General features: G+C 37.8%; 1 protein-coding gene across 1 annotated transcript in view; it reads right to left on the minus strand.

Moving 5' to 3' along the window:
* The window catches only part of LOC140244948 (serine/threonine-protein phosphatase 2A regulatory subunit B'' subunit delta-like), a 54,959-nt gene that overhangs the window by 22,746 nt on the left and 15,956 nt on the right, over window positions 1-16,257 (minus strand). Inside the window, exons 3-5 of the mRNA XM_072324556.1 lie at window positions 11,870-11,973; window positions 3,785-3,887; window positions 2,393-2,467 (exon numbers count right to left, since the gene is read on the minus strand). Coding sequence (XP_072180657.1) covers window positions 2,393-2,467; window positions 3,785-3,887; window positions 11,870-11,973 — 282 coding nt within the window. The remainder of the gene's footprint in view (window positions 1-2,392; window positions 2,468-3,784; window positions 3,888-11,869; window positions 11,974-16,257) is intronic.

Consider the following 16,257-nt stretch of genomic DNA (forward strand, 5'->3'; position numbering starts at 1 on the left):
AGCATGACAATACATCTAAAATTGTAAATGACAATGAGGAGAATATCAATATTTCATGGTCCCTGTCTATTTTGATCATTCATAGTTGATATATCCTTGGCATGCAGTATATCAGATTCCGTTTGAGTAAATTTTTATTTCTCTTTCTCCCCTTATCTCTTCATTAACACCCAACACAGTCCGCTGTCGATGCTGCACATCAAGGTTGGGCCACATCATCTTCTGTGCCTGCTTCAGTGTCATTAAACACAGACATCACCCAGACACACATCACTCACAGACTGAATTCCACCAACATCCCAGCTTCTACACCAGATGCAAGCTCTACACTGGACATGGGTACTGACAACACCGGAGAGACTACACCGAGCATGATGGATGAAACAGTTTCAACATCCAACACCAGAGAGGCAACAATTACACCGCTGGTGTATCAGGATAATCTTGCTGATTCCATTGATACACTAAACACCCTACAGGAAGAAAACTTGTCTGATGATGGAGGATTGACAGGAAGGAAAAATTCTTCATCCGACACCGGTGTCCTTTCCAATACTCAAAGGAACACCTCAAACTCTGAGGCAACACAGGGCCTACCCTCCTTGCATGCAACTCCTTTACCTTCTTACCACACTAACAGCAAAGCTCCTGACACCACACTGCCTCACGCAACACAGCCCTTGACACCAAGCACCAGTCAATCACACCACACACAGACTGATCCTGAAGCGAACTCCACTCTTGGCACAACCCACTTTCACCTAACATCAAACACCACAGATTCAACTCCGACACTGAACATCACAGTTTCCACTCCAACAGCAAATGTTTTGTCAACCAACATGACCACAAGCGCCAAAGCTGCACATCCTATGCAAAATACCACTTCATCACTACCACAGACATTGAGTCACTCACGACAACCATCAGATGATTCCCTTACATCCTCTGTAAAACCAAACACCTTGAGTGTTTCCCGAACACCGAACACCTCATCAGTCCATTCAACCTCATCTGCGGTACCAACAGCTCTTGAATCTGTATCCAGTACTGCTTCCCTAAATTCTAGTGCAAATTTTCCATCAACACAACAAGCTTTGTCACATCCTGCTGCAGAAGTAAGCCACCCTCAAATTCAGTATAAAGATCCAACACCGAAGTCACAAACCTCGACACCACAGCATCAGACACTAACACCATATGATGAAACTCCACATTCAGATGCATCTCTCAATTTGACACTAAGCACGACAGTCATACATCCATCAGAGGGCAACAAGCAGAGTATCAGTACCACTGTGGAAACCCTAACATACACCGAGATTCAGATTGTGACAGAATCTATAGACACCACTGGTGTAACGTCTGATTACTAGTCAGGGGAAATTGTACATAGAAGAAGCCTCGAGCTGCTATACTGCACCCTGTATAAACTAGGGGCTTGCAGTTCCTTTAACTTTTTACTTCCATTACTATTAGAGCATCACAGTATTACAGGATTTAGATTTCAACGAAACATAACCGGAGGCTATTTTTATTCATGTTGAAATGGCCGAGTTGAATGTCTTTATGACACATTTTTGTTCTAGATACAAATGCCATAGCTTCTAAACTAACACTTCATAGTCACACTTTCTTGAACTATGATGATAAATCTGTTATATTTTCTTTGAATTTTGTTTCATTCAAATGCTACTTTTTTTTTAATGCAAGCTATTCTATGAATACAAATGATTTGTGTATTTGTTTTGAGAATATATATATATATATATATATTTTTTTTTTTGCCTGTAGAATACAAGTGCATGTAATTGATAGCAAAAAGCCTGCTTTTATCATGAAAAAGTAATGTTGCATTTTTTAGATATATTGTAGGGAACATGAAATTGAAGAAATTTAGAAAATACATTGAAAAAAAGTTGTAGAGCAGTTGAAACTTCTTAATGCAAAAATACTCATTAATTGCTCTTATAGATAAGTGTGAAAGATTTCATGTTCATATGGAGTTGTATGTATTTGTTTATCAAAAAGGGCAAAGGCCAACATAGTATACACCATACATTCAAAAGACTAAAGGCACTCCACATCTCAATTTCAGTCAATGTGCATATCATAATTAAAAAAATTGAAAAAACTGACTTAAAGTGTATATTGCAGTAAATTTTGTAGAGGCTATGGCAGTTGCATTTAACATCACTTCTATGTTTTCCATATCACCTCAGTATCAGATTAATCAATCTTAACCTTTAAAAAAAAATAGCATGCCCCATTCCTTGTTTACCTGATACATTCCTGAATACAATGATTTTAAATTTCCTGTTGTAATACAAAATAATAATAAAAAAAAAAAACAAGAAAAAATCAGAAACTAAAATTTTGAAGGCATACTCACTGTTGTGATATATCTTGAGTGGAATTCCGGGGCGTCTTGCAAGAAAGTCAACCCTGGATGTGAATCCACTATGTCCTGTTGCAGGAAATCAGAATATCAAAAACACAGGAAATGTTTTGCAGCAAGACAGTAGGTCAGTAAGAGCTGAAAATGCAGACAAGTGTAAACTAAGACTCAATCTGACAATTCACCTCACCCACTTTGGCCATGTTATAGAAATGTTATTATTACTATTTTTTTTTTAATGTAAGATATTTGCTCTTTTTGCAATGTGAAATGCTTTTGCCATGTCAAGGGAAATATTCAGAATACACCTATTGTCTGATTAAAAATTCACAATATTCATGATAAAATGAGTTCAATGGAATTCTTGGAAGGTATCAAATTAGATTAAAATTAGACTGCACAGTTGGAAATTGCTCTTTCATTCATTTATAATTTGTGTTTGTTTCTTTGAGTTTCCATGTATGTGCATGTGTGGTGGTGGTGGTGGTGGTGGTGGTGTGTGTGTGTGTGTGTCGTATGCATGCATGTGTGAGTGATATGGTACATGGGCTAAATTACCTACATTTAAAAAGGAACAAAATCATTTCCATTTATTTCAAACAGCTAAATGTATCCTACAAAATCTACATTCCCACACACATATAACATTTACTTCTTTTTTTTTTCTTCTTCTTCTACAAGTCAGGTACTTCTAAGTAGATACACAATGTTCCGCTGTTGGTGTTACATTCCAGTTCTTCTGGAATTACCTGACTTTGTGGGCATATGTGTGAATATTTCAATTCTAAAAGAACAGCATGATTCTTATGAAATTCATATAAATATGAGCTGAAATTCACAATTCAGCACATGCTCAAACCTTTAATTTTCTTCTCCCTTTCAAATTACAAGGTATTATTTTCACATATCGTCGGCCGAGAACCAAAAGGGCTTCATCACAATTTTTGAGGGTATTGAGTTATTGCTATCATGTAGCAGAGCTCGATCTCCTCTACATTATGGTGTCAATTCTACATTCTTTTAATTTTCAGTGAATTGTTAAAAATCTAAACCACAGGGGCACTATTGTATCCGATATTTGGAACAATGCCTATATATCTACCCACTTTTGATTGAATAAACTTTTTTATTTCATGAAAATTGATTGTTTCTTTTTTATTCACACTCAAATCTTTGAATGTGATAGCGCCCTTCTGGTTCTGAGTTGATAATAAAAACCCTTTACTACACATTGTCCTTCTGGTTCTGAGCTGATGATATAAAACCTTCACTACACAAGCCAATGATATTAACAACACAACAATCTGTGTAACAATAATGCAGTGCATCACAATATCATTTATATCTTTCTGAAAATTGATATATGAATTTATTCACACCAGTTACCTGCACAATGGGATTGAAATCTTCGGGAGTGATGAAGGTGTTGCCGTGTCGGGCGAGAAGCCGGAAAAATCTTGATGGGTCGTCATGGCAATCTCTGGTTATTCTGTTCATGGCAGAAAAAAAAAAAAAAGGATGCAGATATTGGAAATTGAACAATGGAAATTGAAAGTTTGAAATTGATATCATACAGTTGTAGTGTGAGCCTTAACCACAATTTCTGTTTCAATCTGTTGTCATATCATAATATGAAGAGCACGTCATGAGAGGAAAAAAAGGAAGAGAGAGAGAGGGGGAGAGGGAAGGGGGATGGAGAGGCGGGGCAGTGGAAAGGAGAGCAGGAGACAAATACAGGATGGGACAGAGAAAAATCAAGAGAAAAAATTGCAACAGAATATGACAGAAAGGGAGAGAGAGACTGAGAGAGATGCAGGCAACTTGGGGTTATAACAAAGTCCTTGGGACCAGCGATTTTCTTTTGTTATATTGAAACTTCGTTACGGCTGAACAAATCAAGTATATAAAAGATATGTAGGAAATAATTTTGAGACCGGAATTTTTACTTTGTTGTAATGAAATTTCATTACAGCCATGTTTTTTGTATAACAGGAGTGCGCTGTATGCGAGTGAAATTACAAAAGTGTCCGCACAAGGCATGGAATGGCTGGTACAGATAAGAGGTACAGAGTATGAGAGATGGATAGAGAGAGAGAAAAAAAGAATTGAAGACATTCACAAAGTAGAAATTCTTTATGGGGCAGTCAGGGCTTCTTTTTTTTTTTCTTTCTTTCTTTTTTGTAAGCGCGTGTGTGTGTGTGTGTGTGTGTGCAAATATCATTTGTGACCCATCTAGGTCATCCCATCGATAAGTGGCTGTCACCGGGGAGGCAGAGGTAGGCCGTACTCCACCTGGAAATGATGGTGAGATGTGGGAATATTAACGAAACACACGCCTGGAATCAGGGTGTCCTACATTCTCAATGCGTTGCCCATTAGCACCTGAACGACAGGGTAAAAGGGAATTCCAATGCAGTTGAGAGTTAGTCTGAGAAGAAGGAGTAAAATTTCCCTAGCACAACAATGAAAGTTTGCCCCAAATCAGATAAAATATATTAAGGAAGTTATGATATATTGAAGTTTTGCTAATTTTTCAGGAAACAGGTCTTGAACAGTCCATATGAATATGCAAATTATGAAGTCAAGATGTCATACCCTCACAACTTGCTATATAGTTTGTACATAAAATCTTTAAATTTCCAGTTTTTTCATTCAAACACAATCATGCCCAAGTCTCAAATCCTGATATATCTAACTGATCATTATTCTTAAGTTATTCAACCAGGAAAAACATTGTGTTTTACGCTTTAATAACAGAAACATTGGATTTTCACCATTTTTCTGTACATGATCAATGGAAAATTGTGAGGTGATAGTATCATCGGCTAACTCATTTGCATATCATTCATATCAACTGTACAAGAACTGTTCTGCAGAAATTAGAATAAATTCACAAAATCACAATTTCCCTAATTCTTATCTGGTTTTGATCAAATTTTCACGAGTGAACTTGAACTTGTTAAATTTACTCTTTCTTATCAGACTACCTTAGGACTGGATTGGAAGTCCATTTTACCGATAGAAGCAAAAATACTCCCTTTTCACACCTATGAAAAAAAACCAAACTTGTTTGTAAGCGTGTTTGGAAACATACCTCATCGTAATCTATTTATATTTCTTCTTAAAGCTGAAGAAAAAATATGAATCATGTTTCTCCAAATACATCTCTCATATCACATCTGGCTAATCATGGCTTATTGGTGTAGTCGAGTTTTGTTTTGCTCGATCACGAGTGTGCATCTGCAACAGGACACGTCTGGCCTCTGAAACAAGATTGACAACTCGGAGCTACGCTTGACCTTGCAACGGTACATGGCGAATGTATTGTTCATAAAAAGATATGATAATCTTACATAAACTTGTCTGTTTGATACACAGGTCATGATACAGCTGTTGTATGGAAAGTCATTTGTAGATAGCAGTCAGGAAAGGTGACCAATTCAGTATCTGATGAACACTTCATAACTCTCAACAATATTAGATTTTTTTTCAAAGACACTAAAACAAGATTACAATTAATCTAATTTTTTTTCAGCATGAAATCCCTCTTTAGACCAGGCCTAGGCAGACATCTCACTGTAAAGACAAGTGAAGAACTGACTCCTCGGCCCCGTCTTAAAAGCCTTCAAATCAATCACAAGTCCCCAAATCAATCGCAACTTGCATTGCAGCACACAAAAATCTTGATTTGATTTCTATCACAAGTCTTTATAAGACAGGCCCCTGAAAATGTTTCCGCTCAAAGAAAATCTGGCACAGATTGCGGCAGCCATTACTTTGTCAATATCCAATGCCTTCTATACATTTTTGCTGCCTACATTCAAATTTATTTCAGTGTAAGAAGGAGTGCCTCTGTTGGTTTTTAGCAAATTCCACTGCTGATGTCAATTTGAGCTGATTCTTTAAAAAGAAAATCTAGAATTCAAATGTCAAATCCAGAAACAAGGGTGACCTCCATGTCTTTGAGCAGTTCACAAACTGAGCTGGATGTAGAATATCTCTACACCATGATGCTGAAGTCATTTAAAGAAGTTTCTGGAATTGACATTACCATCAAAGATAACAGGATGGAATGATGGAATTATGTACAAGCTTTCACATAACATTCTTACCTATCCCCTCTAATTAAGTCATTTACTGTAAGTTTGTTATTTTTTTCAACTCGATATTTTTTTCATAACTCCATTTAAATATGTACAGTATCAAAGATTGTGGTAGTGTGTAGAATAATGCAGCTCAAATTTTCCAAACGGGAAACATTGTTAAGGTGCATCTTCAGTATTTTCGCTCCACTGTGTCGTGACCCCTTTATTCAAATTACAATGAAAATGAATAAAAACATTTTAGCCAAACATTTAGCATTTATATTTATAACAGTTACTTCTACTTTATCCCATTCTTATTCTATAATTACTTTTTGTAAATATAATCTAGTTCAAAGAACACATCTCAATATTAAATTTTTCCTAATCCAGCCAAAGAAAGAACCAGACTTGACAAGCAGTTTGCTATCAACTGGTTTCTTTTAACAACAATGTAACATTTATCTTTTCATTTGTAAATTCATTGACTTTCAGTCTTTCTTCAAATAATCTTTATGTACATGAATGTCATGCTCCTTTTGTTTCGTGTTTTCTTATGTATTCACACATATTCTCATTAATTTCTCAATTGTTGTTGATATTGTCAACTTGAAGACTAGTATTCTGTTCTCAGTTTTTCATATTGTTGTTGACAAACTCAAATTCAATTTCAAAACTGCTGGGATCTATTGTCTAGTTGTCTGCCCCTTTAAAGGGGGTAGTAAAATAGTTCATGAAGTAAGTTGTGCAATGACAAAATTTGATTAAGATCACAAAGTTGAGGGGCACATGAGTGGGTGTATGATGACTTTGGCATGCACAGCAGCAGTTTCTAAACTCAAATTCAAGTTTCTAAACTCAAATTCAAACAATTGCTGGGATCTTTAGTCTAGTTGCATGTCCCTTCAAAAGGGGTAATGAAATAGTTCATGAAGTAAGTTGTGCGATGGCAAAATTTGATTACGATCACAAAGTTGAGTGGTACATGAGTGAGTTTATGACGAATTTGGCACGCAGAGCCGCACTGGGTCATACCCACACGCCTGATTAAAAACTGCTGAAGAATGTGCCAGCGATAAATCATACTACAGGAAGAATTTGGCCGTGTGCGCCATTTCCCCCTCGTCTCCAACTCGTATGTCTTTTATTTCACATAAAACTATTCCTTTTGTCACCCGTCCCTTTCCTTCTCTTCCATTAATTAAAGGCATAATTTACCATTTGCAGATGAAACAAAAACCCAACATTAGTGCTTCAAAATAGTTTTAAAATGTGAGTCAGGGATAGAAACAACCAATGTAAAAATTTGAACCAGTATGTTAAGTATTGTTGAATATACAAAATGTGAACAATAGTTATAATAAAAATGTTTCCAGAATAAACCGTCTACAGTTATGGTTTAATGAGGAAAATAGTGATATCTCCTTAAATTTCAGGATTTATTGCAAAAATTTTATATGGCAGGATGTTTTGTGATACAACTGACCTACACATTATGCATCAAACGTGATATCTTAAACATTTTTTAAATCACTGCTCCCAAATGTAAACAGGACCTTTAATGTTTTTTGCCAACAGATCATGGGGTAAATGTTAGTGCAACAGAAACATCAAGACAGCAACAAAAAGTTAGCTGAAACTCCCACAAAGCAATCTTTTTATGCCACATACTAAACTGGCATGTGTTGCGAGTATATTACTTAAGTGGGGACTTCTCAGACAATTTGCACGAGTGCTTAAATGTGCAAATAAGAACCATGCTGACAGAGCGATGAAGATAGTATTACCCCCTTTTCGAGAGACAAGTTAGCTATTTCCCACCTTGAGTGACAATATTCAATACAGTTTTGCTATGGCAGGCAAGATTTTCCCCGAATTGCAAATTTTTCAAAATTTGTGAAAAATACAAACACTGCAAAACAAACCACTTACAGTACCACAACAAGAAAACTGTAAACTTTAACTGAGACAACAATAAACTAATGTGTTCTTTTTTTTTCTTTTCTTTTTTTCTTGTGGGTAGCTTCAGTGATTTGAAGAAGGGAAACTAAAACCAAACACGTAACTTAAATGCATGTCTTTCAAGTTTTTCCTAGATTTGTTAAAGGGAAAGACACAAAGTAGCCTTAGACACTACCCATACATCAGCAAGGTAGTATTTTTCCCACATGATAATCCCTTTAATTTGAATATGAATACAATGTCATACTTTTTTGAAGTATATAACTATCAATGCACATATTTTTATTTGAACAATAACATCTTAGAAAGTGAAAGCAATGATGTACATTTCAATGTGATTAATGACAGCTCTTAGAGACTGGGCATCTCATAGAATGATGCAATTATCTCAGCCTGAGGAGATGTGTGCCTTGAAGTTGGCACTGCAGTAGAGTTTTGAAAGCAACAACCTACTTCAAGTTAAACAGGCTACATTTTGTTCTACATTATCTGTGGAAGACTGCTGATATCCCGCAGCATGTGAAGTCAATGGGACTACAGCCGTAGTTGCACAATTGTCAAAACTCTTCGACGGCCATGTAAGCAAAGAATATGTATCATTTCAAACTGCGAGTGTGCTTGACAGGTTTAAAGTTGTAAAAATAATGTGTCACAATCAATTTGATTGCCTGGACAACTTGTAATCTCGAGGTAATTCATCTTTGTTTTGCTTTAACCTCACTGGAATCTATGCTACATAACATTTTCTTGATATATGCAACAAGGAAGCAAAGACTGTGTAATTCTTTTGGGTCATTTCTCTCCCCGTAATTTTCAAAAACCATACTTTGGCTTTAATCTGATGCCCTCCTACCATCGTCATGCCAATGGAATTCCCGAGGAGTGAGTTAAGGCCAAACGAAGCATCAATTGCAGCTGTAAATGATAACGTTAACGCCCGTAAATTAAGTTTGTCCCTACAGCGCCTCTCTCTCTCCCTCTTTCTCCCCCCCCCCCCCCTTCTCTATCTTTTATTCTTCCCGTACAGTATCACCATTTCTCGAACTACTTCTGTTCTCTGTGTGCATGTGTGTGTCTGTGGGTCTGTCTGTCTGTTGCTATTCCTCTGCCATCTGTCATCCGTACATACATCTCCTGACCTCTATCACACACATATGATAAACTTTAAATACATTTGAGGACACAAAATATGCATCTCAGAGGGTTTAGAAGCGGGACTCTAATATTCCTCCCAGCTTATCACGTTTGCTGCAATGCTAGGAGATATAGGGAAAATTCCACTGCCATGCATGCTTATAGCCATCAACTTTTCATAAACACCAATGACCAATTATGGGCTTTGGAAGAGCTCTGGGGGTTTTGCTCTGAACTGGGATCCGAGGGGTGAGCAGAGGCGTGTGGGGTTGGTGATGCCTCCACCACTGTACCAGTCTCCACCTGGTTCGACCGGGCTTATTCCACTCATTTGTAGCAATTACAGTAACACCCCCACATTGACGACTGGGGTATTTTCTTCCACGGATGGCGAATGTTTTGGACTTCAAGCGATTGATTGGCAGTCCAATGAGATGACCGGGCAGACGGAGGCTGCGACCGGCCGCAGTGGACGATGACTTTTCGGCGCCTCGCGGGGACAAGATCTCTTTTCCATACGAAGTCATCGTGACAAGATCTACTCCTCTACCAGTCAGAGCGGTCTACATTCTGCTGCATTTGCTAGTCTATTCATACAGACCTTCAATACATTCCCAATTACTTTAGCACACATGTATATCTGGGGACATTTCATCAATTTCAATCAAACAGATTTTTTTTTTTCAGACAAATTTGCCCTCAGCCAGTCAGATGCAAGGTTCTCAGTAGCTCTTATAACACAATACAATACAATAATTACATTTGTATATGCTCTTACAAACTATATAGCTGTTTCACAGCGCTTTACATCACATTGTCTACAGTGCAACTGCTATACATATTACACTTTACATCTTCTCTTTAATTGTATATACCAAAAAAAATTTCAAATCTAAAACCCAAAACAACTTTAATATCAAAATTAATACACTCAAACACTTTGTCAGAAAAAAAAAAATCTGACAAAACATTTGATAAAATGCCCCCCCCCCTCCCCCCGATGTGCCAAGATAACAGTTCCAAGTTGCAGATGTTGGGGTACTGATCTCAATGTCATAGCACAAAGTGAAATACACTTTGGTTTGCCCACATTCTCAGGCCTATGTGCATGGGAAAAATAAGAATCATTTTCAGCCTGTTGGTACAAGACTACACTTGTGCTTGTTGCTGATTAGGATGGCATTATATTTGCTTTGAAGCTGTCAAACGCTTTGCCCTATTTCAAAAAAGAAGTTCGCTGCTATGAGAAGGACTGTGGAATGCTCATCTGTAGTCTTGCTTATACAGACTCTGGGAGTTCCTCCAGATGAAAACTTGCAACTTGGGCATTCAATGACAACATATGTCCACTACAGCAGTTGGATGAACACTATCTGACTGACAATACACTTACAGATGTATCTCTGTTTAAAGGACAAGTTCACCTTCATAAACATAAGGATTGAGAGAATGCAGCAATATTAGTAGAATACATCAGTGAAAGTTTGAGGAAAATTGGACAATCGATGCAAAAGTTATGAATTTTTAAAACTTTTGTGTTGGAACCGCTGGATGAGGAGACTACTAAGGCTCGTGATGTCATAAGAGTACAACAGTATAAAGAAAATGTAAAGAAAATTCAACATATTTTCACTTTTTTCGCATAATAAAAGAGCACTTGACTTGCCTCTTTCTAAAGGCAATGGGAATAATATTACCCATAACATATGTCAGTAACGAGTCAAGGGAATGTGTACTATTTTCAAAAGATGAATTTTGTGAAATTCTCTTTATATTTTCCTTATATTGTTTTACGCATGTGACATCATACACTGCAGCAGTCTTCTCATCCAGCGGTGACTGCACAAAAACTTCAAAAATTCATAACTTTTGAACGGATTGTCCGACTTTCCTCAAACGTTCAATGATGTGTTCTACTAATATTGCTACATTCTCTCAATCCTTATGTTAATGAAGGTGAACTTGTCCTTTAAAATCTCCCATACAGCCAATACTACCTCCGATGTGTTCATATCTACTCTTGCTTCACAGTAAATGTCTACCTCACATATTCCACCTCGCTGCTCACTCTACTACATGCACACACACATAGGATATCACATCTGTAATAATACGCTTTGCATAGCATTGGAACCAAAATCAACATAAAGCTACATTGTACATGGGTCACTCACAGTAGGGGTGAGATGGTTGGCCTTTTAATCAAAAGTTCATTTATTCCTCTCAGCTCAAATGTATTAAAAATCTTAAGTACCATTAGCCTCACATGGGGGAGTTTTACACAGTTACCTACCTTCTCCACATTGCCATGAATGCCTGTGCCGACACACAGTCCGACGTCTCCCCTCCAGCTGCATTGTACAAGGGAACCCTCCAAAACTTTGGACATTTGCACGCCTGCAATGAAGCATAAAGAATGCACAGAAAACATTTTAAATGATGATTAGCTCTAATAACAGAATAACTTTTGCACAGTCACAAAGAATACAAAACATGAAAAAGTGAAGATTACATAAAGAAAGAAAAGAACAATAAGTGTATAGATGATGGAGGAAAGAAAAATTGACATTTATGTTGGAGGGAGATGTAAATGGACAAACTCTACAGGGATTGTCAAATAACTACTGTACAGTATGTCCCCAAAAAAATTACAACGCGGCCTTCCGCAATGATATCTTTAAAAATAGTGAATGAATCTTAGTAAAAATTCAGGGTATGAAACTATAACTCATTGCCCACTGATACAGAAAACCCCATTCGATTTGCTTCAGTGGTCAAAGAGAAATACAGAATTTTGTAGAGGATATCGGGAATTTCTTCTGTCCGAGTTCTGTCTATTGTTCACACACAAGATCATCGAAATGCTAAACTCGGAAGAATCCGATTCATGACATGCTTTACAATAATCCACATTTCTCTGTGACCGCTTAACCAAATTGAATGGGGTTTTCTGCAAAAAAGAGCTAACTCTCAAGTAGCACGTACACAGGTTGATCATAATAGGTATTATCAATTTGAAAATCTGATTGTAATTTTTGGGGCGACTTACTGCAGTATGTCCCCCAAAAAATTACAATAAGATTTTCACATTGATAATGCCCAATATGATTAAATTTTTCAAATGCTACTTCAGGGTCTTGAAATATAACATTTTAGCTCTATTTTGCAGAAATCCCCATTCGATTTGGTTAAGCGGTCACAGAGAAATGTGGATTGTTGTAAAGCATGTCATGAATCAGATTCTTCCGAGTTTAGCATTTCGATGATCTTGTGTGTGAACAATAGACAGAACTTGGACAGAAGAGATTCCCGACATCCTCTACAAAATTCCGTATTTCTCTTTGACCACTGAAGCAAATCGAATGGGGTTTTCTGTAAGATGTGGGCAATGAGTTACAGTTTCATACCCTGAATTTGTATTTAGATTGATTCACTATTTTTAAAGATATCATTGCGGAAGGCCCCGTTGTAAATTTTTTTGGGACATACTGTATGAGAGGTTTATTTCACAGCATTTCCACTTTCATAAGTTGACCAACATTTGTGACGTTATGAATGTGCTAAATATTGCTTCCCATAGCCCATAACACATTATTATGCACTATACATGTTGTATATATCATCTGTTGGGAAGTTTGGAAATCTATAAATATTTACTTCTGATGAAGGATAAAATGTATTTTTCACTCCACCATTGATTTGCAAACATGATTTCAGCTAGTTCCGTAATTACTTTACAAGTCCCATTTCAGGAAATATCCTACCTGCAAAATATATGGCATATATTAAAAGTATGTGGAAAAATACATAGGCAGGAAGGAAGGAATACACTTTACATGTAATATACCTTCCACATTCATAAATACAGCACCCCTTCTTATTGCAGAATGCTTTCTACAATTGTAAAACACAGACTTTATCAATAGGAAAAAGATAAAGAATATTCTTAAAATATCATTCAAAGATATTGCTACATTGAATCGGAACATTTTGAAAATACTAACCATTGACTTGGAATGTTAACATGAAATTCATCATATGAACACAGGAAGTACAGAATTGGTATCTGTGGGACATAGAAGTACTAAATCATTTCCATACTTGATCATGAGCTAAAATATGTGTTAGAGTCCGTGTGGAAAGGTCAGGGAGTAAGAAAGACACAATGTCATATAGATCAATGATACAAGTGAGAGTGATAGAGTCTGTGCAATAGATACAGAAAGATGGTAGATATATAATTGTATAAATAGATACATGTACAGAGTAGATAGATAGATAGATAGATAGATAGATAGATAGATAGATAGATAGACAGATAGACAGATAGATAGATAGATAGATAGATAAACAGATAGATACAGATAGATAGATAGATAAGTAGATAGGTAGATAGATAGATAGATAGATAGATAGATAGATTTAGATGGAGATAGAAAGATAGATAGTGAGAGAGAGGAATATAAGGGTAAAGAATATGCAGAGAAAGAGAGATTAAAAAAAAAGAATATGTACACAGAATATCAGGTACAGGGATATAGAACGCAGACAGAAAGAGTATAAGAAACAGAAATATGAATAGAAGACTAAATGGAATTTGAGTGGGTAACAAAAAATAGCTCAAGAGGAGAGAGAGAAGAATAAAATTCTTTCATCTTCCCCATCTACTGCATCACAGGTGAAGACTGGTGGTGAGTTGGGGGGAGTGGAAAGAAGGAATATTGCTCCATCTTCCATGGCCTGCATCACAGGTAAAGACTGGTGGTGGTGGGGGGGGGGGAATGGAGAAAGGGGATATTGTTCCATCTTCCACATCGCCTGCATCACAGGTGAAGACCGCTGGTGAGAAGGGGGGGGGGGGGATGGAGAAAGGGGATATTGTTCCATCTTCTCCATTGCCAGCATCACAGGTGAAGACCGATGGTGAGACGGGGGATATGGAGATATGGAATATTGTGTCAACTCCCATTGCTTGCATCACAGGTGAAGACCAGTGGTGAGTTGGGGGGAATAGAGAGATGGAATAATTGTTCCATCTTCGATCGCCAGCATCACAGGTGAAGACCAGTGGTGAGTTGGGGGGGGGGGGGGGGGGGGGGAATGGAGATATGGAATATTGTTCCATCTTCCCCACTGCCTGCAACACAGGTGAAGACCGGTGGTGAGATGGGGAGAACGGAGTGAGAGAAAATGCTGCATCTTCCATTGCTTGCATCACAGGTGAAGACCGGTGGTGAGTTGGGGGGAGTTGAGAGAGGGAATATTGTTCCATCTTCCATAGCCTGCATCACTGCATCACAGGTGAAGACCGGTGGGGGGGGGGGGGGGATGGAAGACAGAGAACATTATTCCATCTTCCATCGCCTGCATCACAGGTGAAGACCAGTGGTGAGTTGGGGAGAATCAATGGAGCATGACAGAACAACTTGGCATCATCAATCAAGAAACGTGACTTGAGGCAAGACACATCACTCCATCAGTCCGGTCGGTTTTTCGTCGAGGAGTGACGCAGCGGGCTCGGAACATCCTCCTCGGACAAGACTGTATCCGGAGCCCCCCGGGGGACACATCACAAATTTGTCCCAATTACAGGCTTGAATGCGCAGGCAGATGGCAGTGATGTGTTGAGATGGGGGGTAAAAAAAAGTTGAGAGGGGAGGAGGAAGGAAGGGAGAGTGATTGTCCCAGAGGGTGGTGCACTGAACAAAAAGAGCTACAGCCTTGGTTTCGAACTAGACTCTCACAGGACTTCAAGTTTATACATTTTTTTTTCCAGGAAAAATCATATTACTCTCTCTCTCTTTGCTCATTTCAAGAAAATTGGTGTTTGGTGTTTTTTTTTCTTTTTTTCAGAGGTAGATATGAAACTACTGACAGCGTACATGCACATTTCAAAGGAAAAGAATTTTTCTTATCATCAATATCAATAGTTTTTAACATCAACCAAAAAAAAGAGAGAGGATTTTGTCTTCATACAACACTGAAAATCCCTCTAATCACATCCCAGGAAATCTGCACATTGACACTTTGGAAATTGTTTTTGGGTGATTCCTACTTGGCTAAGGGCAGGAGGAACTGGAAACGATATGAGAATATGAATGTACATGATTATGGCAACACACAAGAGGAACAGATCTCAGTCTTGAAGCAATCTCAGTACACTGCCAAGAATGTTGGCGATCAAAAAAAAAAAAAAGAAGAAGAAGAACAGAAAAAATAGAACAGAGAGAAGAGAGTGCTGGTGTTGGGTGGCACAGATGATGATCATCGATAAATGGCCTTGTCCAAAGAGAATGGTAGTAATTTGCCTTGATTAGCAGCCAGACGGCCTGGGCCAGGCCAAGGGGAGGATGGTGCAGGAAATAAGACGGGGAGATCTATGACGGTGTTATAAGAGAAAGAGAAGATGTAAGGGGCAATTCACACTGCCAATGAAATATCACAACATTCTAAACTAGAAATGTCGCTATGGCAACTGATGCCTCCGCCATAATGCATGATTCTCCCAATAGGCGTATAGTACAATGTCTTCACAATGTGTGATCCATGACAGTTTCACATAACTGGCAAAATATTGAAATGACAGGTTTGTCAGAAATGTCTTGAACTGGGTTTGCTATAATTTTCTAAGAGTGCAGGTACACATATTTGGGAAATTTTGGGGAAGTTTATGCACTGAGT

The sequence above is a fragment of the Diadema setosum genome, chromosome 21, assembly GCF_964275005.1.
Source record: "Diadema setosum chromosome 21, eeDiaSeto1, whole genome shotgun sequence".
Lineage (NCBI taxonomy): Eukaryota > Metazoa > Echinodermata > Echinoidea > Diadematoida > Diadematidae > Diadema > Diadema setosum.